Source organism: Pongo abelii, chromosome 17, assembly GCF_028885655.2.
Source record: "Pongo abelii isolate AG06213 chromosome 17, NHGRI_mPonAbe1-v2.0_pri, whole genome shotgun sequence".
NCBI classification, from domain to species: Eukaryota; Metazoa; Chordata; class Mammalia; order Primates; family Hominidae; genus Pongo; species Pongo abelii.
In genome coordinates this window covers 38,031,005-38,055,955 of record NC_072002.2, presented here as the reverse complement: position 1 = coordinate 38,055,955, position 24,951 = coordinate 38,031,005, and the positions used below count along the sequence as shown (strand labels likewise).

The 24,951-nt window shown below is 41.2% G+C and overlaps 1 protein-coding gene across 4 annotated transcripts in view; it reads right to left on the bottom strand.

The window, feature by feature from the left end:
• Positions 1–24,951, bottom strand: part of LAMA3 (laminin subunit alpha 3) — a 279,433-nt gene that overhangs the window by 108,984 nt on the left and 145,498 nt on the right. For 2 of the 4 annotated variants that reach the window (XM_054537712.2, XM_054537714.2), the window contains 11 exons: positions 23,847–23,979; positions 21,672–21,814; positions 19,372–19,469; positions 18,704–18,857; positions 12,190–12,350; positions 9,082–9,190; positions 7,318–7,415; positions 6,267–6,411; positions 3,666–3,792; positions 3,435–3,574; positions 1,062–1,177 (listed from right to left, as the gene is read on the bottom strand). In XM_054537712.2, the coding sequence (XP_054393687.2) occupies positions 1,062–1,177; positions 3,435–3,574; positions 3,666–3,792; positions 6,267–6,411; positions 7,318–7,415; positions 9,082–9,190; positions 12,190–12,350; positions 18,704–18,857; positions 19,372–19,469; positions 21,672–21,814; positions 23,847–23,979 (1,424 nt within the window). Of the gene's footprint in view, positions 1–1,061; positions 1,178–3,434; positions 3,575–3,665; positions 3,793–6,266; positions 6,412–7,317; positions 7,416–9,081; positions 9,191–12,189; positions 12,351–18,703; positions 18,858–19,371; positions 19,470–21,671; positions 21,815–23,846; positions 23,980–24,042; positions 24,326–24,951 lie in introns of those variants that run through there. The other 2 variants (XM_054537713.2, XM_054537716.2) reach the window with 2 other exon arrangements.

Genomic DNA, 24,951 nt, shown 5'->3' with positions numbered 1-24,951 from the left:
TGGGACGGGCTCATGGTTCTGGAATCAGGGAAGAGTGGGAAATACCCCACCTCAGACTCAGCCGGTGACAGCCACACCCTCCCCCTACCACCTGCCACAGGAGGAGACTTCACAGAACAGGTCAGCAGGAACCTTGCACAGCTGGAATAAAAGAGTAGAAATAGACCTAAAAGACGAACTATATAGTATGTGAATTATAGCTCAATAAAGTGGTTACCAAAAAAGTCAACCTATGTGTGTAATAATACAACTAATAAAATGATAATGAGGAGGAGAATTGCTAACATTCATTGAATGTTGTGTGCTGGAAGCCTTAGTGATATCCCACATGACCTTCCAACCTCCCAACCAATTAGACCTAATCCCCAATTCACAGATAAGGCAACTGAGGCTCCTAGAAGTTAGGCATCATTCCCAAGGCTGCAGGGTTATGGAATGGCTGAGCAGCATTCACATCCACAGCTGCTTAAGAGCCTTTGCTCTTAATATTCACTGTACAGGAGGTATCTGCCTCCCAGAGCCTCTGGAGTGCCTGGGTTCTTCAGGAATCTATGACAGGGAAAGGGTGGGTCCACAGAAGAGAATGGCAGGAGCTGACACTCAGGGCCATCCTAGCTCTTGGCATTCAAGGACACAACGAGAGAGGGCAGGGAAGCCATGTCTCTGGACACTCCCTGCTTGGTTAGATGGCAGAGGAGAGTGGGACTCAGGGCTGATGTCCTTCCCAGTGGAGGGTACCCTGTGTGGTATGTCTTAGGAATCTGTGCTGGCACACAGGAAACAGTGGAGAGGGAAGGAAACTCCTAATCAGCCCCTGAATCTCAGCTTGGGGTATGGACCCCTGTTGAGTTCATAGCTGAGGACAGTCATCTTTCCCAGGCAGCACATGGCAAAGTCTGTCATGGGAGGGTTGATGTGGAGAAAGAGGATCTTCCCCTGGGACTCACTGACACTCTCTTGGGCAGTCGGGGAAGAGGACGGATCCATGGGCCAGCCCCTCCCTGGTCAGGAATGTGGGAGTGCCTCTACATTCCAGAGCCTTCCCACAAAGTGATACTCACTCAAGGTAAAAGCTGTTTTTTCCACAATTGGTGATAAACTCGAGTGACTTGTCCATGGATTTTTTGTGAAGTATTTGGTAGTCATAGTTTTCTGCAGGCACCACTAGAACACGGACCTGAAAGAAATCCACCAGCATGTCTTAGAATTTCCAATGATGACACAGACCTAAGGCTACTTATTATACAGGTTGAGCACCCCTACTTGAAAAATCCAAAATCTGAAATGCTTCAAAATCTGAAACTTTTTGAGCACCAACACGATGCTCAAAGATCATGCTCAAAAGAAATGCTCACTGGAGCATTTTGGATTTGGGATTTTTGAATCAGGGATGCTCAATCTGTAAGTATTATGCAAATATTCCAAAATCTGAAAAAAATTTGAAATCCAAAACACTTCTGGTCCCAAGCATTTCAGATAAGAGATATTCAACCTGTACTTTCTCTTCACTGAGATCAACACTCTTTATTGTTAAGACCAAGACCAAATGAATCAGGATTTATGAAAAACACTCACAGGAACAGGCCGAAGCCAGGAGTAAAGGCTCAGTCCACATTACTATGCGGGGAATGATGAGTTCCCAGGCAGAGCCCTTGAAACTTCTACTCCGAGAAGCAAAACCTTGTGTGCTGGCTGGGTCACGGGACCTTGAGGGTAAGCAGGGGCCTGCCGGATGGCCAGGGCTCCGTGTGACCCATGCCTGATGTCTCCCTGGATCTCCAGGGATGGCTGTTTTGTATTTTTAAAGGGAAACAAACAAAAGTGGCAAGAACAATGCAGAAAGAAGGTGTTAGCTTGTCCTTAGAGCTTTCATCATACTTGGTACCCTATTATGAGTATGGTAGTTTGGTTCTCTGTGCCAGTATAAATCAGAATATGCCTATAGCAAATACTACAGAAATTTTCAAATATCTTTGTCAACTGCTCACCAGCTCACAGATTACAGGGAGCTTACTACTCTCATGATATTCAATTCAATAAACGTTTGCTGAGCACCACACACCAGGTGGTATTCCAGGCACAAGGGATACAAAATGAACAGATGCAGCCCTTATCTCCTGGGAAGATGACTTCCTCAGAGAGGAGGAGGCTCACTCAGAGACCTGGAGGGCCACACAGAGAGTCTGGGCAATGCTTCCTGGAGGGCTTTGCAGAAAGATGAATTAACTCTGAGCTGGGTGAGTGGGTAGGCTGGACTTATCCAGGTAGAGAAACAGACAGAAAATGTCAGAAAAAGGGACAGTGTGAGAAAGCCTGGTGGCATGAGAGGACATGGCATATCTGGGGGTTTGAGAACGGATTTGTATGGCCAGAGCGTGAGGTGTGGGAGGCGTGGAGTAGGGCAATGGCAGAGAGGAGGATAAAAGATGAATTAGGGGGTCATGAAGGCCTGAGAGAGGCACGTGGATCCTAGGGAAATACATGGAGCATATCCCAACAGTTGTTGGAAGCCCAGAGAAGCGGCTGGGTTACACGGCATGCTCCGATCCTTCCAGCCAGGTAGGTAATGGCCAGGAGTGTGGAGGAGGCACTGGAAGGAGGTGGAACAGGAAGGGAGTGCTGGCAGGAGGCTGCACCTGCCCAAGTGAGAGGAAGGACAGTCAGTGAGGACAACGGGGCTAGAAGAGAATGGTTGCCTCCAGGAGGCACGGCAGAGAAAGACTCTGGTGTATGGTAACAGATGTGAGAGCAGAGCTGCTAGAGAAGGGGGGTCAGCATGACTCCAGGCACTGGTTGTCATCACTCAAGGTGATGAACCGGGTGGGCACACTGGGGCTATGCAGGGTGCAGACTAAGCAAGGGACTTGCAAGATCTCTGGCCAGGCAGATACGCAGGAGATGGTGGTCACATATTGGAGTTCAGGAAAGATCAGAGATGACCTCACAGATGTGGGTGTCCTTCCCACAGTGGAGAGAATAGAATCGATGGGCACGGAAGATGTATCCAAGGAGAAATTACACAATGGGGGGCTCGGTGTCAAATCGGAAGGAACGCCAACACACAGTGACAAGCGGAAAAGAGAAATCACCCAAGGAGGACTAGAGAAAGCGGGGGAAGCAGAGAGAAAGCAGCTGCAGAGGCCAAAAGAAGAAAGGAGTGAAAAATGCTCCAGAGACTGGTCAGATGAGGAAGCAGGGGCTGGTGGAGAGGAACGATGCCTGCTCTCTTCTGTCCTAGTTCCCTTGACTTTAATTGTCACATGCTTTATTTATTTATGTATTGAGGGGTAAAAGACAGCTGTAAAATTTAAACGTTTTTCTACAAATATGACTTCAATTCCTTGGAAGAATTATTTCCATGAGGTAAACAGACACCCAGAATGGCCAGCCAGGCAGGCACGTGAGGAGCAAGTTGAGGGACGAGTGGAACGCACCAAAACCAAGGACTTTCCTTCTGGAACCTTCACGGTTGCAGCCACTTCAGGCTCTGAGATGTCAAACTCAATCTGGCCTTCGGTAATCACTTGATCCCGGCAGCCAAGCACATGGGGGCAAAAAGAGGCACGGAAGGAGCCTGGCAGAGCGAGAGAGAGAGACTTCCTGTCATGCGCCGGACTGTAGATTCGGCCTGAGGCAGGCAGTGGGGCCTGCTCACTGCAGCTCACCTGCCCGTGGCCACCCGCCGTCCACTGACACCTGCGCGGGAAACGTCGGGTGTGCTGCTTGGTAAAAATGGATGACAAAGACGTATCGGCCCAGGTGTGGTACACGTCCTCTCAGGGTCACTTGATTCTAAGAGGAAAAAAGAGGAGGAAAAAAAACAAAAAACCCTCAAGCTGAAGAGCTATGAATAACTGGAATCATGGAGTATTCAGAGGTTAAAAAACAAAACAACCTAAGTATTTACCAAAGTGAAATGACAACACATCTTCACCCAGAAGCCTTCACACATACATTTACAGCAGCTTTTTTTTTTTTTTTTTTTTTTTGTTATCACAAAAACTGAAAACAAACCAAATGTCTCTTGCTTGCAGATTGGATAAACGAACTGTGGTACAATCATACATGTTGGAGGGGGTATAATTTGGTAAGTCAGGTTGGAAACCTGTTTGGCAATATTTACCAAAGTTGAACACATAACCCAGCAATTGGCCTTCTGGGTACATATCCAGAAGAATTGTGTAATATGTTTGCAAGAAGGCCACACTTAAATGTTCATAACAGTGCTATGCATAATAACCATGCAATAAAGAGTCTGACTCCATTTTTTTTAAGAGATGAGGTCTCGCTCTGTCACCCAGGCTGGAGGGCAGTGGTGCAACCATAGCTCACTGCAGCCTCAAACTCCTGGGCTCAAACGATCCTCCTGCTTCAGCCTCCCAAGTAGGTACGACTACAAGTATGTGTCATCATGCCTGGGTAATTTTTAAATTTTTGTAGAGATAGGGTGTTCCTATGTTGCCCAGGCAGGTCTTAAGCTCACAGTCTCAAGCAATACTGCCGCCTTGGCCTCCCAAAGTGCTGGGATCACAAGTGTGAACCACTGTGCCCAGTTCTGACTCCATTTTTGATGTTTGCCCACTGACAGCTTTCAAGCCCTATTATACCCTTGTGCCTTTTGTCCCACACACAAACAAGCTGATAAGACAGCTCAGGGGCTCCCAGCTCCCTCCTTTGTCATAAGTGGGGAGTTCTAATCACATAAATTCCAGCCCCTGGGAGAGGGAGTCCTCCCTGGATGGCTCTGGCCCTCCCTCCACTCCCACCATGAAAACGAGTGTTTTCGAGGGCTAAAAGCTAGAGCCTGCCCTCCTTTGGCTCAAGCTCGAGTACAAGCCCTGCTCTCCCCAGAAAGCCTCACTTTGTGAGTAATGAATCTTTTAACTCACAAAAATCTTCAACAACAACAACACAATAACAACCAAAGCTCATCCTCATTTTTCAGATGAGACCCATGACTCGGGGGGGTAAATAGTTCCTGGAAAATCACACACTAATTTCATGACAAAAGCAGGATTAGAACTCTGTTATCTTGATTTCAACTCATTTCCCCCTATTATTCTAGACTGCCTTTCCCATATGGGATTTTATTTGATTCTGTCGCTCAGATCCTGTAAATTCCCAAATCCAATGCACTGTGAACACATGCAAACTATCTTTGCGATTATAAGGACATATAATACAGGTTGGACATCCCTAAACTGAAAATCCAAAATGCTCCAAAATCTGAAACTTTCTGAGCACTGATACAATGTTCAAAGGAAATTCTCACTGGAACATTTTGGATTTCAGATTTTCAGATTAGGGATGCTCAACCCATAAATATAATGTAAATATTCCAAAATCTGAAATTCAAAACATTTCTGATCACAAGCATTTTTGGATAAGGAATAGTAAATCTTGTAATATCATAATGTAAATTATATTTTTATAATGCAGAACTTTAAAAGTCCTGTGATTTTTTAGCTTACGGAATGCATTACTTTATTGTATTTCACCTTTGTGCTCTAGATGATTGATTAATAAATGTTTATGGATAATTTCCTACCTGCAAGGTACTGTGCTGGTGCAGTGGGGGATACAAAAAAGTTTACTGGTTCGAGACCAACCTGGGCAATATAGCAAGATCCCATCTCTACAGAAATAAAAAAGAAAAAAATTAGCTGGGCAAGGTGGTGCTCACCTCTAGTCCCAGCTACTTGGGAGGCTGAGATGGGAGAACTGCCTGAGCCCATGAGTTGGAGGCTGCAGTAAGCCATGATCATGCCACTGCACTGAAGATTGAGTGATAGAGCAAGAATCTGTCTTTAAAAAAAAAAAAAGGTTCTTGGCTACAATAACTATTCTAAAAGTCTTATGATCCAACTTGGGAAGAAAACTAATAAACAACTATATTAAGCAGCAGCAGTCCACAAAAATATAAGCTATCACAATATGGGCCATGAATAATTGCCAAATGTCTAGTGGACAAAGCCCAGGAGGGAAAGCGCATCAGGAAGGGGTGGTCCTAGGCAGGATTAACCAGATGCCTGCATTTCTGGGACTCTTCACAGAAGACAGTAGAGGTTCTCAAACTTCAGGGGCATCAGAATCACCTGGAGGGTTTGTTAAAACACAGATTCCTGGGCCCACCCCCAGAGCTTCCAGCTCAGTAGGTCTGTAGTGGGTCTGTGAATCTGCATTGCTGACAAGTTTCCAAGTGATGTGGATGCTGCTGCTTCAGAGGTCATACTTTGAGAACCACTGGTTTAGAAACAGCACACTACCTGCGGTGCCTTCAAGGTGACCCCAGGAAGAACATCAACAGAAGGTGAAGACTGCTGGGGCAGGTGAGGGAAAGGCCTGCCACTTAGACCATCCAAAATTAATGCTGTTGGAGGAGTTTCGTGGGCCAGGGAGACACAGGTGGCACTGAAAAATAGAATATTTAAAAATCTGATTTTTAAAAGAACCCAAAGCTACAGAACTGTCCATCAGTGAAGAGACAGACTTGGAGCATAGAACTGCATGGGCAGCAAAAGGATCCAGTGCTGGGGGAAGCACAGAACTCTAGGGATCTTTATATAATGATACTCATACCAAGTGTATTCCAGTCACCTGTTCCATTGAACTAGTTGAAACAGAGAGAATCTTAATTTTGAAGTAAAGTAAGTTAGATAGAAACTTATGGAAACTTCCCTTTCCAGAACTAAAATTAATTGTTAAAATGAGATCAATGCAATAAAACATTATTCACCTCTAAACGTAAATATTGACAGAACACTATATAAAAAAGAAAAAATACACATCGTCTCTTTTATGCACAACCAGAATTACATTGTGTTGGTAGTTCCTACAGTCCTAACCATGCACACCAGATTTCATGACCATGCCCATAAGCTGTTTTTGAATCTACAGCAAAACAACCCTACCAAAACCCCAATAAGCATTAGTTAGCTGATTCTCATCACATAGTTATGAGATAGGTCATTATTTTCATGGTTTTCCAAATGAAGAGTCTCAGACAGAAAGATTAAAAGATTGGAGCAAAATGAGTCTTTTCGAGGGCTCAGAATAGAACTCAGCGTTCCTGCCCTCCAGGGGTAGGCTTAACCATTTCCCTGGTTGTTCCTGGGTCAGCTTCCTGATATTATGGAATTCTGGCAAGACTGCTGCGGCAAATTATTTAGCTGGTTTTTCTTTCTGTTTTAAATCCACCACCAGACTTTAGCACCTTGGCTTATGATCATTTCTGACGTTCAGTATAAAGTTTCAGCCTTACACTCATCCCAGTGTCACTCAGAACATAAACGGGGAGACAGGAAGGAAACACATTACCTTTGATTGACAAATTGCCCGTAACTGGCAATGCAGTGGACTTGCGGTCTCACATACTCAGCTGAGAATTCTTCAATGGGTATGATACAAACTTGATGCTAGTGAGCAAATACAATGCACAAAGGCACATTGCAGTTACCAGCAAAACCAATGATATGGCCAAAAACACCCTTTTAAAAAAGCTATTAAGTAAAGGATTTATCCATAATAATTCTAATTGTTATTTCAAAGTAGTAAATACTGCAGGATGGCATGTCCTCAGGCATCACTATGTGCAACAAATCCTTTTTACTGTTTTATATAATTACTGACTGAATTACTGCTGAAATACTTACATAAATAGAACTGAGAACAAAGCCATAAGGAAGCTCAGAAACTATTCTTTTCAGTGACTTCCAGTGCCTGTTTTTTCTGTCTTGTCCTGGGCCAATCCTGGCTTTTCAGGCCCATTGGGAGGAAGACAGTGGATGTGGTGTGTGGCCAGAGAGCCTGCTTTTCAAAGTGACGGCTGCCACTGCTAGAAATAACCCTTCTTAATAAAGAATGACTCCCATCTCAGGCACATTTGGCTTTTGTTGAAGGAACTGTCTCCAGAGCTAGTTTTTGAGTCACACAAAAAAACTCAGTCATTAATTTATCAATATACTTCATTTTAAATCAAAACTGTATCACCAGCTTGATTGCAAAGCTATACAGTAACAACAACAAACATTTTTGGTGAATACCACTGAGACTAGGGGGTCTTACAAGTCCAAGATGGACAACACCCCTGCCTTCATAGAGCTTATGTTCTAGCCAGCCTTGACTCTGAATGGCATTTGACCACTTCAAAAAGGGAAAAGTTATTCTTAAATGATGAAGATTCAGCTCCATTATAATTTCCAAAGATGAAGATGTTAGATTCCCTCAGAGTGTTATGTTTTAAGAAGGAGTCATAATTTTATCATTATAATTTTTTAAAAATTGAATTCCAGGTACTTCTTAAGAGCAGGCTCCAAGTTTTTAATACTATCAGGCACAAATATTTAAAACACATTAGTACAGGCTGGCCTGGCATTTCCCAGGGTGTGATGCATGCGTAGTATCAGCAGTAACAGGAAGTTGCTTCACACTTAGAGAATCTTAAATTCCCTGTGATATTCATTGTAAATCTGGCCACCTCCTTTCTAGTGAGATCCCACTGGCTCTGTTTATCAGAATCCTCAATGTTCAAGTCATGTCATTACAAGGATGGGCATGAAGATTATTTAGTCTGCCACACTTGATATTTTAACTCTTAATAATATATATATATCTGATTAACTGAATGATATTCTTTTTGAAATAGCTTTTTAGTTTTTTTAAACTAGGTAATTATAAGCTTTAAAATTTTGATAAAATTTACCAAGAAGCTAATAGAGATTATTAAGATGGAAAAGAAAATAAACAATAAGCAATAGGATTTCTAAACTCTGGCAATAATGGTAAACTAGGAAATATAATAACAGAAGACATTTTCTTTATAATAGTAGAAATGAATAAAAATTAATGAAATGAGATTTGGTGAGAGGTACTTAAATATGACTAAATTTTATTAGGCCATATCAAAGTATGCTCAAACAAATGAAGAGGAAAGTCAGGTTCTAGATGGGAATAAATATTAAACTGGCAATTCTTCACAGATTATAGGAGTAATGCAACCCTAACCAAAATTTTAATAAGCTTCAAAAAATATAGATATCAGCAAAATGCTTCTAAAATTCAATGGGCAAAACAGAAGCATACCAGAAGGAATCGGGCCATGTGTCCCTTGAGCTGAATGTCTGCATCTGCCAATAGCTCATACATGGCGATGCGGCTCATGTGATCAATCACAGCGCTCCGGCAGAGAACACTGCAAGAGAAAACAGTTTTCTTAGCCTGACTCCCGGCATCTCCCTCATTCTGCACATCCTTATGGGGTGGCTGATTGCTCTTTGGTTTCACCTGTTTATAACTGAATGAATTACAGTGAATTTTCCTGCATGATGAGTTGAAGAGGGACGCAGCTCGCAGTCTCTATGGGGAAAATAACTTTCCTTCGGTGGCCAGTGTTGTACCTCTCAGGGCTAAAGGCCCCATTCAGTTTTTCTACCTGGCTTGATGAAGTACTAGGTTTAGTCCTCGAGAGAAAGGGCCCCAGGGTCAGTAACTGCAGATCTCTAAGACACAGCCAACATTCTTGGGGCTAGTTACAATTAAAGTCACCCACTAGCCTCACAGCCACCATCCCATGCCAAGACAGTGAGCATGCTGGCCTTCCTCCAGCATGGAAAGACCCCAAGGTTGCCTCTGAAACTCAGTCTGGTTCTCCTCCTTCTTCCTTCTTCATTTCTACCTTGGTATCTCTTCCCTCCATCACATCAAGTGAGATACAGAATTCAGGGACATTTAAAAGCTCACAGTTTTGAACCAAATAACTCTAACAGTAAAACCCTTAGAGGAGGTACTTTTTGAGTAATGTTTCTGACTTCATACTCTGTTGCAAATTTTCTGTCTGTAAATATAATTCGAAACTACTGTTATATTAAAACAAAAGGACTATTTCTGAGAAATATTTGAAATAATTTAGGCAATGACTTTTTTGGTGAGGATTAAAATGAGATAAGTTATATAAAAAGCCAAGCCCAGTGTGTATTACATATTAGAAACTTAATAAACCATTGTTTTCTTTCTCGTGTGTGTGTGTGTGTGTGTGTGTGTGTGTGTGTGTGTGTGTGTGTGTGTGTGTATCCATTAAAACACATTCTTTTGGATTTAGGCATAATCCTAGGGTTAAATATACTAAGTGGTTTACTTAGTTTTATCCTTATCCTATATTAAATTCCTCCTAAGAAATAGCCTAACGGTAATAACCAGATTGATTTAATCACTAATGATCATCTCTCTTATGGAGAGCAGATTAGATTTATCACAGCACTACTTTGAAAAGTGGTTTTCTATTAGCACCACTGCTATTCTGCTGGGATTTTTTTTTTTTTTTTAACATCGTTAGAACTCACTTGAGAAATGCTGGGAAAAGTTGATACCTCAGCAAAAGATGCTGCAATGCTGAAAGGGCCTGTCATTTAACATAGGTTTTCATGGGTCAAATATTTTCCAGTTGCACCATATTTTTTGGACTCCCATACTTGTAGCCTGTTGATTTTCACTTATCCACATGACAGGCAAGGAAGAGAAAGAGGAAGTATTTTAGCCATGTGAAAAAATAGAACAGGACACTCCTTGGAGTGATTAAACACAATAGAAGTGTTTCCTAGACTGAAACCATGCTGTCCTGTGTTTCTAAGGATAGAAACTCCTAAAGCAGGACTTTGGTGTTGTCATGTTCAGAGCCAAAATGATCTGCAGACTGACATGCAGTTCACTCTCAATAACTCCATTCAGACTTAGGTCATGAAACAACACCCATGGCGCCCAGAAAGGGTGTCCTTTCTTTCTTTGGTTTTGAAGCCACTCCTCCTCTCCTTGGCAAAGATATTCTCAGAGCTCTTCTGAGATGATTCAGAGTCACCAGGGTTGTTATGAATAGTTCCTCCTGCCCCCTTAGCCATCTCCACTTTGTATCCTGAGCAACAGTAGTCAAGCCACGGGATCTGGAGGTGGAAGGAGCTGGAGAGCTGAACTGGTGGGTGGGCGTGGACAAATGGGTATGGAGAAGCCCTGGCCCAGGCCCTGCGGCTAACAGTCTCCAGGCCTCAGGTGAGGTGGCGACCCACCCATCTGGGAGTGGACATTCCAGTGGTTGCTGATGTCATCTATAGATACCGCTCATATCTTCAGATAATGACAGAACATCCCTGGGGAACTCTTTTAGGCCCATTTTGTGCTTCTGTTAAAAATCCAAATACAATTACCTTCTTTGGTTCTATTATCATCCAAAGACAAAGACTTCGCAGCTGCTTGTTTAGCGTTACTGAGGGCATGATGTTGATTCAATAGCCATTTCATCGATTCTCATAAAAGTTTCCATTCTAAGCTACTAAAAGTAACTCTTTGGATAAGTTTTTGTTTATTTGTTTATTTGTTTTCATTTTCACAACAGGGAAAATGTCCATTGCTTCAGGTCATCTTGGGTTTGACAAAAAGCAACATGAAAGTAGTAGTAATACAATGTTCAAGGCCATGGCCAAGAACTGGATGGGTTTACTGCAGTGCTCCATCTGCTGTTTCAAGGGACTCTGACTTCCAGTCCCATTTAGTATACAATTAATTTCACGTGGAAACACCCCTTGTGCTGATTCTTTAATTACAGCATGCTCTGAACATTTGCACACATCTTGAAATATTATGCAAACAAAACCATTTTTAATAAGCCCTTGTCAGTTAGTGCTCTTGGAAGAGAAGAACTTCATCAGGGCAAATTTTGAAGTCCTTTGTTAATTTTTTTTTCCACTTGACAATCATCAAACATTAATTATCCCCAGTTTTCAAGGTGTGTTGCAAAGGTAGGTGTGCACCCCTTAACATTACTGAAAATGAGTCTTTTTCCTTGTGCTATCCACCCAGGTACTTGACACAGCCTTTGAGGTGAGACCAGTGAGTTCATTGCACCGCACCTGAGTGATGGAGAATCAAATAAAGAGGTTGTGCTGTGCCATGTGAATCTGAACCAAATTGTTAAGTACAGCATACAGCTTTTTAAGAAAATGCCACATTTTTACACTGCCCATAGAGAGGACTCCCAATAACCACATTGGTGATGACGTTGGGCCACACAACTAGTCACCTGCTTGGTTTCAAGAGCTGCCTCAAAAAGAAAATAATCTCCCAATGCAAATAACAGCCAAAGTTCCTAAGGCAGATTTCCTAATTGTTCCTTCACAGAGGAATTCCCTTGGTGGGACTGAGTACCTGTAGTTGCAGCTGTAAATGTTCACCTGGCCTGCCAGAACAGACCCGGGGCTCTTCACATTCACATCAACCACAAACAGCTGGGCTGCCTTCGTGGAATACTCGACCACAACCACGTAGTGGCCAACCTGTGGGACGCGCAGCCGCAGATGCAATTCCACCTGTCACAGAGGCCAAACAGACAGACTGTGATCCAGCTGTGACATGTACAGGCCACACTTCCATTAGCAATGGTGAAAATAGAGCCCAGAAGACACCCTGGAAGTATTTTTATATGTCATCCCAGTAAGAAATATGGTACTGCAGGTTGAGATGCCAGATAAAACACATGGTGCCCTGTTAAATTTTAAATGGAAATAAATAACAAATAATTATTTATTGTTTATTTGGACAATTTAATGGGGCATCCTGTATTTTTGTTTTCTAAATCTGGCAGCTCTACTTAGAGAGACTTCTACTCTTTCTACCCAGGAGTGTTTTTGCTGCTTGTTTCTCAAGGTAAAAGACATTCTAAAACTTGAAGTAAAAATTAAGTGCTGATGAGGAATAAGGGGAATGGAAATGTGCCTTCAGGCTCTTTAATTGTTTTTTTAAAATAAGTTTTAAATGGTATCAAGGGAAATAATGTAAAAGACACACACATCTTGCTCCTGGGATAAGGAGTGTTAATAAGGACTGTTAATGATTTTCATATTTCCAAACCATTTTCTATGCTCAAATATGCACACACATGTTTTGTTTCATTATGAAAAACTGTGATCATAGTAGACAATTAGGGATGTCTTTATGCTACGATGACAGAGACCACAGGGCCTGCAAAACCAGAAATATTTACTATCTGTCCCTTTACAGAGAAAGTCTGCCCTCCGCTGATATCACCTACTGGTTAGGAGCTTGGGGTCTGGAATCAGACAGCCTCCAGCTGTGTGATCTTGCACAAGTTACTTAACATCTGTATGCCTTGGTGTCCTCCTTAGTAAAATGCAGATAACAATAGTAGCCCCCTCTTAAGATTGTTCTGAGGATTAAGTAAATACATACAGAGCTCTCAGAAGTGTATCTGACATATAAAAAACACTATGTAAATATTAATTTGATTATTGCTTTTTACTATGACTTGCTTTTTTTACTCAATGGTATTTTACATGTCTTTATTGCAAAAATATATACATGCAAATACACTTACATGCAAATATACTTCATTTTTTGAATAGCTGCCTACCATTCTGCAGTATGAATATGAAACTATTTAACAAATCACTTATTGAGGGACACAGGTTGTCTTTAATTTTCCCTACAACCTATAATGGTATACAATCATTATGCATATATCCTAATGCTAGTATTTCTGTAAGATTCCTAGAAGTGGAATTGCTGGGTCAAAGTGTGTACACATATTTAATGCCTGGGCCAATATTAGAACTTTATTCCTCAGCAGTGTAACCCACCTCCGCCCGCAAGCTCAGGCCCAGGCAAGCTTTACCACACTTAATTAAAATGGTCCTCCCTCTCCCTGCCTTACGAAATTCACATTTGGTATTCCTTCTGAAAGGCTCTGAACCACGTAACTGCTATTTTCCACAGTGATTTTTTTTTTCTGTCACTTAAATAACAGAAAGATTTCCCTCTGGGAAAGAATGTGGATCAGCCACACCAACATTGACTCCACGTTCTAGAGGGAAATATGGCTCTGCCACTGCTCCGTGTGGCAAGGTTACTGCCAGCATTTATCCCCTGGGCATCTCCAAACAAGGGCCTGACTGTCATTACCCCACCACAAAACACTCACAGGTCAGTGATGTACCAGGTTTTCACCCAGAAGTTATTATTGGCAGCAAGTTCTATCTAGCACTCTATTATAAATTTCTACTACTCTTTCCACTCTAAATTGTATGGATTACCTGTTGGAAGACTTGTTTGAAGAGTTTAAGGTACATTTGATGGGCAAAGTCAGGTTTGAGAAACTCAGATAAAAGACATAAAAGATGGCACACAGAAACTTTACTGCTTGCTGTTGTGATTATTTATGTGTGTTATTTATCTTTAGAAAGGTGAACTTTAATGGAATCAGTGTCAAACTGGAGGAATATTTCTGGTTCTATGGCACAGAACTGACCTCTACTAGTTATTAGTGTTTTAGGATAAATACATAGAAGGTGGGTTTATCACATCTGTTGCCTATACAAACTAAAAGGGATAACTAATATGTCTGATGTCAAAATGAGGATTCAAATGATTTGGTCAGCAAATATTACTGAATACCTATGCTATGCCAGTCCACCAGCCAGGTGATAGGTATACAATGGGAAGCAAGACAGACATACCCTCAGACAGAGTTGAATCAAGTAATTAGATAACTAGACAAATACAGCATAAAACTACATGTGAATAATGTTCTGCAGAGGTGTAAGACAGGGGCCTGAGCTAGTCGAGGAGATGAGGGAGAGCGGAAGGCTTCCTTGAAGAACAGCAACTTAGTTGAGTGTGGAGGACAAGGAGAAGATAACCAGGCTATAGGGGAGAGAAGAGTGTTTGGGTAGAGGGAATGGCTTGCAGTAGGAGGCTACATACAACATAGAATGCTGTAGGGTCCCATATAATGCAAGCTCAAGAGACTGAAGGTAGGTCAGAGGAGCAGAGAAACAGAGAGCAAGAGGGAGTATAATAAAATTGGGAAGTAGAAAGGGCAGTTTTATAAGCCATGTTAAAATCTTTGTCTCTATGCTAAGAGCAGTAAGTGTTGATCAAATATTCCCATCAGAATGTGAGTGCTGACTATAGTCTGGAGAAAAGATTGAGAGGTGCAATGGGCAGAGCAGACGTGGGTCAGCTAATTAGGAGGCTTCTACAAAGATTCTCACAAAAATGATTGTATTTTGGACAAGGGAGATGGAAGAACACCAAGAAAAGTTCGGGATGTACACTCACAGATGGATTGGTTTGGGTGGGGGAAAGCATGGGAGAAGTCATGGATGACCCTAAGAATTTTGGCTTATGCAATTAGATGAATGGTAGCGGCATTAATTTAGGTAGGGAATACCGAAATGGAGTTTGAGGTTGCTTTGAAACATCAAAGAGGTAATGTCAGGAAGGAAGGTAGACTTGCTGGTCTGCATATAAAAGCAGAGGTATGACTGGGCATAACAATATGGGAGGTATCTGTGTGGAGGTGGGTCTGATACAATTGCCATGGATGAGACTCCTCAAGACAGAACATAGAGTAATAAGGCCTAGGACTGAGCATTGACAAATTCTAACAACGGCCAGACAGAGGATGAGTCTGCAAATGATATTTTGAGGAAGCAGTGAGAGAGGTAGAAAGAGAACCAGGTTGTCGTTAATTTTTAAATTATTAAGACAGCTCTTAAATTATTAAAAACAAGAGAGAGTTTGAGAATTCAGGGAGTGTCCATCAGGCATCGAAAGCTGCTGAGAAGTTAAACTGATGAGGACTGAAACATATCCACTGGATTTAGTGACAAAGATCTCATCGGAAACCTGGCAAAATAAATTTAATGGAGTGGGAGGTGAAAGCCAGACTGAAGTGGGTTGAGGTGTGAGTGGGGCATAAAGAATTAGAAACACAGAGTGTAGACAATACTTTGGAGGAGTTTTGTTGTGAAGGGGAGGAGTATGGTGCAGTGGCTGAGCTGAGGGAGAGAGAGAAGGATTTTAATAAAAATAGGTTAGCATTTTTTAAAGATGGGTGACTTCTGGTTCAGATGGCACAGAGAATTCACATTCACTATACTCCTTCTGCTCCAAGTGAGAGCAACTTTGGACAAAATGTTTTAAAAGAACAACAAAAAGATATATTTAGAATCAAAAGTAAATAGGTGATAAAACATAAGTTAAAGAAAAACCCAAAATGGCACCAGGACCGAAGTCACAAGCCTGTTGTCCTCTAGGTCTGGAAGCAGATTATTTTGGTCAGCAGTTTAGCTCATGCAGAGTTAAGAGAATAAAACATGTGCCATAGGAGACAGTGGCCAGATCGAGGCACATTTTTTGAAGACAAGGATGTTCAAGTTTAAAAAGAAGCTAAAAATTGCTTCCAATCTGCCTCCTGGGTTATGGATTTATAAGAAGCTGTGTGAAGGTCAAACACTACATGTTCTCACTTATACTTGGTAGCTAAACAATGGGTACACATGGACATACAGAGCACAATAACAGACACTGGAGACTATGAAAAGTGGAAGGATGGGAGGGGGTGTTGAAAAAGTACCTATTAGGTACAATGTTCACTATTTTGGTGATGGGTACACTAGAAGCCCAGACTTCACCACTATGTTATATATGCATATAAGAAATTTGTACTTGTACCCCCAAATACATAAAACTAAATAAATTTTTAAAAGAAGCTATGGAATTTGGGAACCAAAAATCAAATATGTGGCCTCATGACCAAGAACTGAGCTATGCTATCCATGGGGTCAGTGTCTGAATCTGCTATCTTCAGTGTCATAACAATAGAGAAGGCACACTGTAATGCCTGCTCCTGGGCTAAGGATCCAGTGGACAGGTAAGACGATGCAAAACTAGTAGGCTGAAACAGATGCGAAAGAAGGAGAGGATAAAAACCTCTCATTCAAAATAAGCCAATATGCCTGTAAACAAAATTTCAAAACACATAAAGAAATCGAATATTAAGAAAGACAGGTAACAAAATAATCAGAGATGAGTTCACTTCAGATGAGGTGAATTTTATGGAATAGTCTGACAAAGACTTTAAATATACTGGCCCATGATCTGAAATCCCCAAACTCTGAAAAGGAAATAGGTTTTGTAACTGTTTTGGTGACAAACCTAACCTAACCAATAATCACTCGCTGGCAAAGTCTGAACTAAACTGATATAAGTCTATGTATATAGTCAGTTCGTATCTCCCTAGGTGTGCCTATTCATGCTTTTCACTGGAGAAATATTAACCTGTTTGATTATAGGATATTATCCCAGACCTCACTGGAGATGTTATCTTTTTTCAAATCTTAAAAATTCTGAATTCTGAAATACATCTACCTCCAAGGCCTTTAGGAAACTAAAAAAGCTAAATGAAGAAGTAACTTCCACTTAAAAGTACATGAAGTTTTGAAACAAAAACTGGCAGAAAAGACAAGAAAAAGTAAATACGATAAAGAGCCAATGGGAAAGTTTTAAAAGTATAAATTAAACTGAATCAATAAGCTGGATAATTTCTAGACCAGAGACAGTGAAATAAAATATTTCTGTATTGTAAAAGAGCTTTGAGGTCCTGCTGACTAGCTCTGTGCTGTAGCTCTGGGTTAAATCAGAGGTTAGAACCTCCTAGATGAGTCATCAGCATCACTTCCTGGTGGTTGCCCCTTCTCAACTGTACCTCCTGTTGTCTAGGGAACACACACACACACAAATACACACACACATACATATATCTGTATATGTACGTGTATGTGCATTTTATGTATACATGTATGTATGTACACCTACATACATGTATGTGTGTATGTGTGTATACACACATAGCATGTGTAGGGAGGGATACAGCAAACTTAGAATGAAGTAGAGGGAAGATCATTTAGGTTTTTTATGCATATCTATATTGTTTTACTTGTTGCAAGTATGTATTATTTTGTAGCATGAAAATTCAAATAAAATGAAGACTTTACTTAAGAAATATACTTAAAAACCTTTAACTGCTACCTTCAAAATGTTAGAAATGTAGTTTACAAAAATGTACACATCTAAATGTTCAGTTACAATTAACTCCACATATATTTTCATCCCACAAATTTAATCCCCCAAATGCATATTTTTCCTCAAAAGGACAAAACAGAGAATGTTATAGAGAGCAAAGAGTAAAAATATAGTGGAGGAAGTTTTTTTCAGTGTCTTCATTTTGAAGTGTTGTGTATTCTTATTGTTATGGTTGATATCCTATAGCTCTAACTCAAATCTGAAATCAGTATGATCTTAAATTTGGTTCTGAAGTTCGAAGAACTCCTGGAAGAAAAGTAATACCAAGACCTGTAGTAACCTGTCCTCCAAGCCATGAGGTAGGTGCCAGGGGATGTAGAAGTTCCGGATTCTGAGCTCAAGGAATTCAGCTGTTACAAATTGCTTAGCCCAAGGGGTTGAACAGTCAGTGAGTGTGGTATCATTTTAGGGTAAGCTGTGTCATTTCTGGAGGCTTACTAGATTGAGTCTCATCTGTCTTTTAAGAGAAATCTTGCCCTGAATCATGTAGAACAGGATGCCCCCTTCTAAGTCCAGATAACCAAAAGAAAGGATTCTATAGCTGCCCACATCCCCTGCCATGTCTAGAAAATGCTCAAAGAACAACCTGAACATGGCTCCATGTAGCATACCATCCAGCCCCACCCTAAATCAGATAGCTCAGCAAATGTTGATAAACACCTCTGAGAAATTCTTCCAGGTTCCCCTGAATTTGAGAAGCAACTGTGGCCAAGTATTTTCAGCAGATACAGATGGGGAGGTAGTAATAACTTTGATAATAAATAAAAGGCTGGCCCACCTCTCTCCCACTGAGGTCCACCATGACAGGGTGTGCAGGTGTGAGCTGCCTCACTGCCAAGGGTCTTGGCTCCCCATCAAGCAGGAAGTGTCTGGCCTCACAAGCCAGGGTACAGGGGAATCTGGTCACTGGCAAATGCTGGTAGAGCAAGCAACTTCAACAACAGCAACAACAACAGAATCAATAGTTACAACTGAGAACATCAAACGGAATAACAAAGTACATCCCCAAAGACTCTTAGTCATTCAGTTCACTCATTCATTCATCATCCTTCAATAAACTCTTATTAAGTGTCTGCTACAAGAATTAAGCAATAAATTTTCATCTGCATGGGGAAGAGAAGAAACAAAGGTTCACAAACCTGGGTTCTATTTTAAGCTCTTCCTCCCACGAGATGCTTGACTGACCTTGAGGGCATTGACTTGGGCATGCATCAACATTCCCACATGCTGGAGGGTGGTAGCCACTCCTAAGCCAGCTATGGTGTGCAAAGTGCTTTGTGAATCTTACTTGAAGGACACAAGTAAGACACAGAGGAAGATCACAACTAATTATCCAGAGCATCATGCTATCGTTGTGATCCTGAGACACCTCATAAAAGCTTGCATTAAAGGCTACTAATTTAGAGGACACCAATGATGCGGCTGCACCTTCTGCCCCATACTGACTTTTCTTGGGGAGGTCCTGCGTAGGCACATGGTTCTGTGACTGGCAGCTGCAGTACAGAGGCTTCATAGTAGTCCTTGGGGAGCAGCACCAGGTAATCCTAGTAAATAAAGACCAAAAGGAGAATCATTCATGTTGATGGTAGCCCTACTTTGGATAGAAAACAATCAAACATACTAGTTAAATCAATAACAACCAGGTGAAGTCGCTAGTTAAACTCTCCATATCAACTGCTTTGTTCTTCATCCGGAATCACCAAAACACAAAGAACCACTCATCAAAGATTCTTTACGTATCAGAGAAACTTGTCAGTGTGAACAGTTTTATTCTTCAAGTTTCAAGAGAGATTTTACTGTCTCTCCTGAGTTGTTTATAAATTCACAAATTAACAAAGATAATAAATTGTCAACTGATGAAATGTTCTGTGGAAATGCTGGTTGCCTTCACCAGTACAGAACACTGAATGTGGATCACTTTCTACTCCCACACCCAAGTAACGTTCAACTGGCACAGTATAAAAAGTAATGCCTTGTGATCTTGGTGATTCACAGAATGGAACTGGCCTACTGCCTGTCCCAAAAAATGAGAGGAAGAACATGTTCCACTGAGTGTGCCAAACAAAGCCCACAACGTAAATTCAGCTAAGCAGCTCTTCAGGAAAGAGCAGAGCTGCAGGCTTCTGGGAGGTGAATGATTGACAGCCCCCAGCCGTCCTGACAGCAGCACATATCCGCAGAGGGAAGAGGGGAGGGCAAAGAGCTCATACACAGACCACAAGGCTTTTTCTCTCCTCAGAGTGAAATGTTTAGGAGGGGAAAAGTAGGAAATTGTGACTGAGGGGACTCAGTAAGTTTAAATTTTAAAAGGATTACTGTTCTACTAGTAAGTTTGCTGAGTTTGGGACCATATCTCCTCTCTCCTCAAGACTTTATAGTCTCACACATACTAGAATAGTAAAGGTTGATAATAGGCACCCAATAAGATATTTTTACAGACAATGGGATTATAATATGGAGGCATACATATGAATTACTACACAATTGCACAGACTAAATGTCATTAGGCATCTTCCATGCCTAAACAGTAACTTTTATAATGAACTTCTACTTTCCGTGAGTCCAACTTTGTACCCGTTACTGGTATCAATGGAATTTTCCTCTGCCTCATTTCTACCATCTGTGAAACATTCTTGAACTTTTTTTGTAAGCAATAAAGCTTCCTACTAAGAAGATGCAAGAAGAGCAGAGACCTTCTGATGTTCCTTTGCTGTCTTGAATGGAAAGAACAATCCTTCATGTCATCCTTGTAAGATCCCAATTTGGAAGGACCTATTAAGATAAGTATTGTCCCTGTTGTATGGAAGAAGCAACTGGCAGGACTGGAAGAGACAGGATTGGAATTAAGGGACTTTCCTAAGATTTGCTAACATGGCCAATAAACGGGGTTGTGCCAGAAGGAAAAGCTTTATGTTTTCCACTCTGAGAGCATGAAACCAAGCTTTTCCCAAGGACTCTATTTTGAAAAGACCTTGCCATGAAGCAAAGCAGGGCTTAAAGCACATAGCAAAGAGGGCTGTCTCAGAGAACAGGTTTCAACCTTCCAACTTCCCATGGCTTCTCTGGCTATTCTATTAGGTGTTTGCAGACAAAGCCTTTCCTGAACAAAGAGTTCTCTGTTGTAGGCAATCTGTTTGGTGAGAATAAACCTGCATTAGGTTTAACACAGAAGAAAGCAGAAAGAGTGTCATGGAGAAGCAGTGGCTCCTGTAGCCTCTTGCTTCTCTTTCCACCCCCAAGAACTTTACTGAAATTCATATCTTCTGGTCTTCTAGGTTCTTCTTCCTTGGTTCTACACAATCTCCAGACAGTGTAGATAATAACCAGGTGAAGTTGCTAGTTCTTATGATGTGAGGCAATGTGTGCTAAAGTCTATACTTCTGACTCATGCTGGAAAATCCCATACGAGCTTTGGAAGGGTGAAGCCACATATTCATGAAGGCTTTGCATTTGTTCTGGTAACTTAAGAGTCTTTAGGAGACCTTTTTTATTTTTTATTTTTTTTTTTGTCCAAGAGAAGGTAGCTGAAAGGATACAAAAGATACTTCAAGTTGATTCCTTGAAGTATCGTCATTTGAGGGCGAATGTCACCACAGTTTCCTTAGGTTGGGGCTGAATAGTTCCTGTGTGTAAAACCTCCAATGATTGTGATATTTTATGGTTGCTGTGGATTGTAGTCTTGGATGGAACCACTTCTGAGGTAGGAAGAATCCTGCAAGAGCTCTCCATTCAGAACTAAGTCTTACCAGAAGGACTCCTTCTGCCTTAATACAAGCAACCCATATTCCTGGTGTGATTGAAAATGGGTCTGCAAAACCATTTCCAGGGACGGTGACAAAGGCTGGCTCCTTACTCGGCAGGAAGATGATCTCTTTGCTTTGAGCAGCACCTACCAGAAATACAAAGAACTGCTTAAGGCATTTTTCTATCAGTCAGTGTTATGATTTTAGATATTCAGTTTTGAACATTCAGTTTACATCTCAAAAAGCTTAAGATGATATGTACTGATCAGATTTACTGATCTTATCTTTAAAAATTGTACTATGCAAATACATATGTATAAAATAGGCTAGAAAGATACTGATAAGACATCAGCAATGGCTATCTACACTGGGATTATGAATAATTGTTTAACTTATTAAATAAGTATATTAATACTTGTAAACAGTTTAGGAAAGTTCCTTGCATATAGTAAATATTCAATATATTACATTAGCTACTAAATTATTTTTTCCTTTCTTGTTTATATGTGAGTTTTTTTTAAAGCCACGGTCTCACTATGTTGCCCAGGCTGGAGTGCAGTGGTTATTCACAGGTGCCATCATAGCTCATGACAGCCTCAAACTCCTGAGCTCTAGCAATCCTCCCACTTCAGCCTCCCAAGTAGCTGGGACTATAGCATATGTGACTTTCAAGTTTAAATTTTTATTAATGAACATACATAAGAAAAAGTTTTACACTTCCGTTTGTTTGTTTTCAGGACAAAATATGTTTTCTTCTGCATTAAAAAAACAGAGGACCTTCTGCAAGAGGTTCAGAAAGAAATAAACTATTGCATCTAAGTTCAATTGAGACTTTCTCTTCCAAAGAATTATCTTCTCCAAATCTTCACTCTTGTTCTACAAACATTGATGGGGGCCTACTATGTGCCAGGCTTGGAACTAAGTTCTGGTGACAAGGCAGTAAACACAGTAAGCATGGCCTTTGCTCCCTGCTAGTGAGGACTGGAGAGGAATAAGGACTAGAAGACAGGAGAATGTGGTACAGTTTGGACAGTAGTATTTCCGTGGAGGCACCAGTTACCATGGGACATAACATAACTAGGGCTCCCAACTCAGACTTAGGGGAAAGGTGTCCCGGAGGACAAGGAAATGAAGCAAAATGTATTCCAACTATTTGAGTTAACAGAGAACAAACTGCTGCTGTTATTGTCACACAGGAGGCAGAGGGGCCTGTTAAGAGTTTGGAATCTGAAGACTTTGTCTACAAACATCCAGCTGTGGCTGGCAATTTACTAAACCTCTCAGCTGTGTTTTCTCTTCAACTCTCCTCAGTTTGCAAAGTTCTTATGATGGAGGCAATGGGTGCTAAATTACTCTGTAAATGATGAAGTAAGCCTGCTAGTTATTTCAATGGGTTAATCAACCTCCAGCCATGCAAGTTGGGTTGACACAACTCGGAAATGACATCATTTCTTCCCCAATTCCGAATGAACCGTGGATGCTTAACAAAGATGGCGTACATTTTGATCCTAAATTAGATTTCCATTGGTGCCATTTTGTGTCCTTGTAAAATTCCAAATGCTTCTTGGAATCTGCTTCCAGGACAGGTAGAAGCCCTAATACCTTGAAGAACAGACCTCCAGGCCTTCTCTCTGCCTGTGGCGAGGCTGTGCTCTCTCTTCTCTTGTCCCTCTGCCCTCAGGAATTCCTCACCCCTGAGTCAGGTTTGCAGCTCCCTCCTGGAGCTCATTTGGGCTTCATGCTTTACAGCATTCATAGGAAAAATTCGCATCCTCACCAATTTCTCCTCTGACTATTTGGTTGGTTTGAAACTATGGAAGAATTTAGGGCACCGGGCCAAAATCTCTGAAATAACACCAAAAAAGTGGCACCCACATCACCGTGAATGAGTTACAAATGAGCTCTGCTCAGTGAAGACATCATAACCCATGGGGTTCAGCCAAGGTACATAGGTTGTTATATCGATTTTTAAAATGACAGTTAAGGACAAATTTAGTAGCAAAACTTAAGTGATTGTTTAGAGAATGCAAGGTAACAAACGACAGGGCTCCTAGAGAACCGTCTAACCAGACCATGAGCCAGGCTTGACATTTTCTAAGGGTGATCAACTTTGTGAAAATCAGAGAAACTGTTTCACTATTTATTTCTTATTGAAAAGAGGTTTGAAATTTTACCTACTTGCCTTACCCCAGGATGGATAAATAGTTATATGGCCAGATACTGCTTCAGTTCCAGGGTTAACGTATCTCAGAATAACACGAAACAAGGAGCCACTTGACTTCCCTACATTCAATGTTATTCTTACATCATTCTGAAAAATACCAAAAGGCCATAAAGCATAGAAAAAAATTGGTTAAAAGACATGTTGGCCAAACAGTGACTTTATTCTATTCAAGTGTCACTACTGGACTTGTAATGTACACACATACACACACACACACACTCACACTCAGTCAACGAGCACCGAGTAACTTGTGAAAGATGGAAATGGGCAAACCTAACAATGAATTAAAATCACTTACAATCAAAATTACAGTGAAAACACACTCCCTCAGCAACTGAGATCCTCTCTTGACCTTTTTGTAATCAGGCAGACAGAGCGGAGCATTAGATGGGCTAGTTTAAGAAAGCCACAGTGACGGAGCAACCACCACTGGCTAGGACAAATAAAAAGGCAGAAGAGAAGGAAAGGAAAGGGTATTATTTCACACCACCAAAGAGAGACTGCTTCAGAGTCCGCTTCACATACATAGAGTCTAAATGGTCACAGAAACCAACGGTGGCCAAGGAAAGGTTAAAGACTCCAAATACAATAGTGGTAACATCTGGATGTAACTAAAATATGCCTATTAAGTTTTATGATGTTTTATCTCAATTCCTTATGAAAGGGAAATGATGGCTTTTCAACCTAGAGGAGGGGTTCTGTTGGTCCCCAGGGCCTGGGCTCACACAATATTCTGTAAACATTGTGGAGCCTGGACCCTTGAAGGAAAGAGTAGACTATTTTAATTCTGAACCACTGACTGCATGTCCAGATTGGGCTGTGACCCAAGGAAACTTCATGAAACTTGGAAATTCCCAAATCAGTGGTTCTTTTGGCATTTCCCCCAACTTCTTTGTTTAAAAGGAAGGGGATATTTGTTAAGCGAGATATTGGTGACAAATAAAGACTGACTTTGTGTAGAATCACTTGCTCTGAAAGCAGGAGCTATAGGTGACTCACACTGAGGAACTCCTGCTGACCCTCACAATTTGTCTGAATTCATCTTTAAGTGTTAGTTTC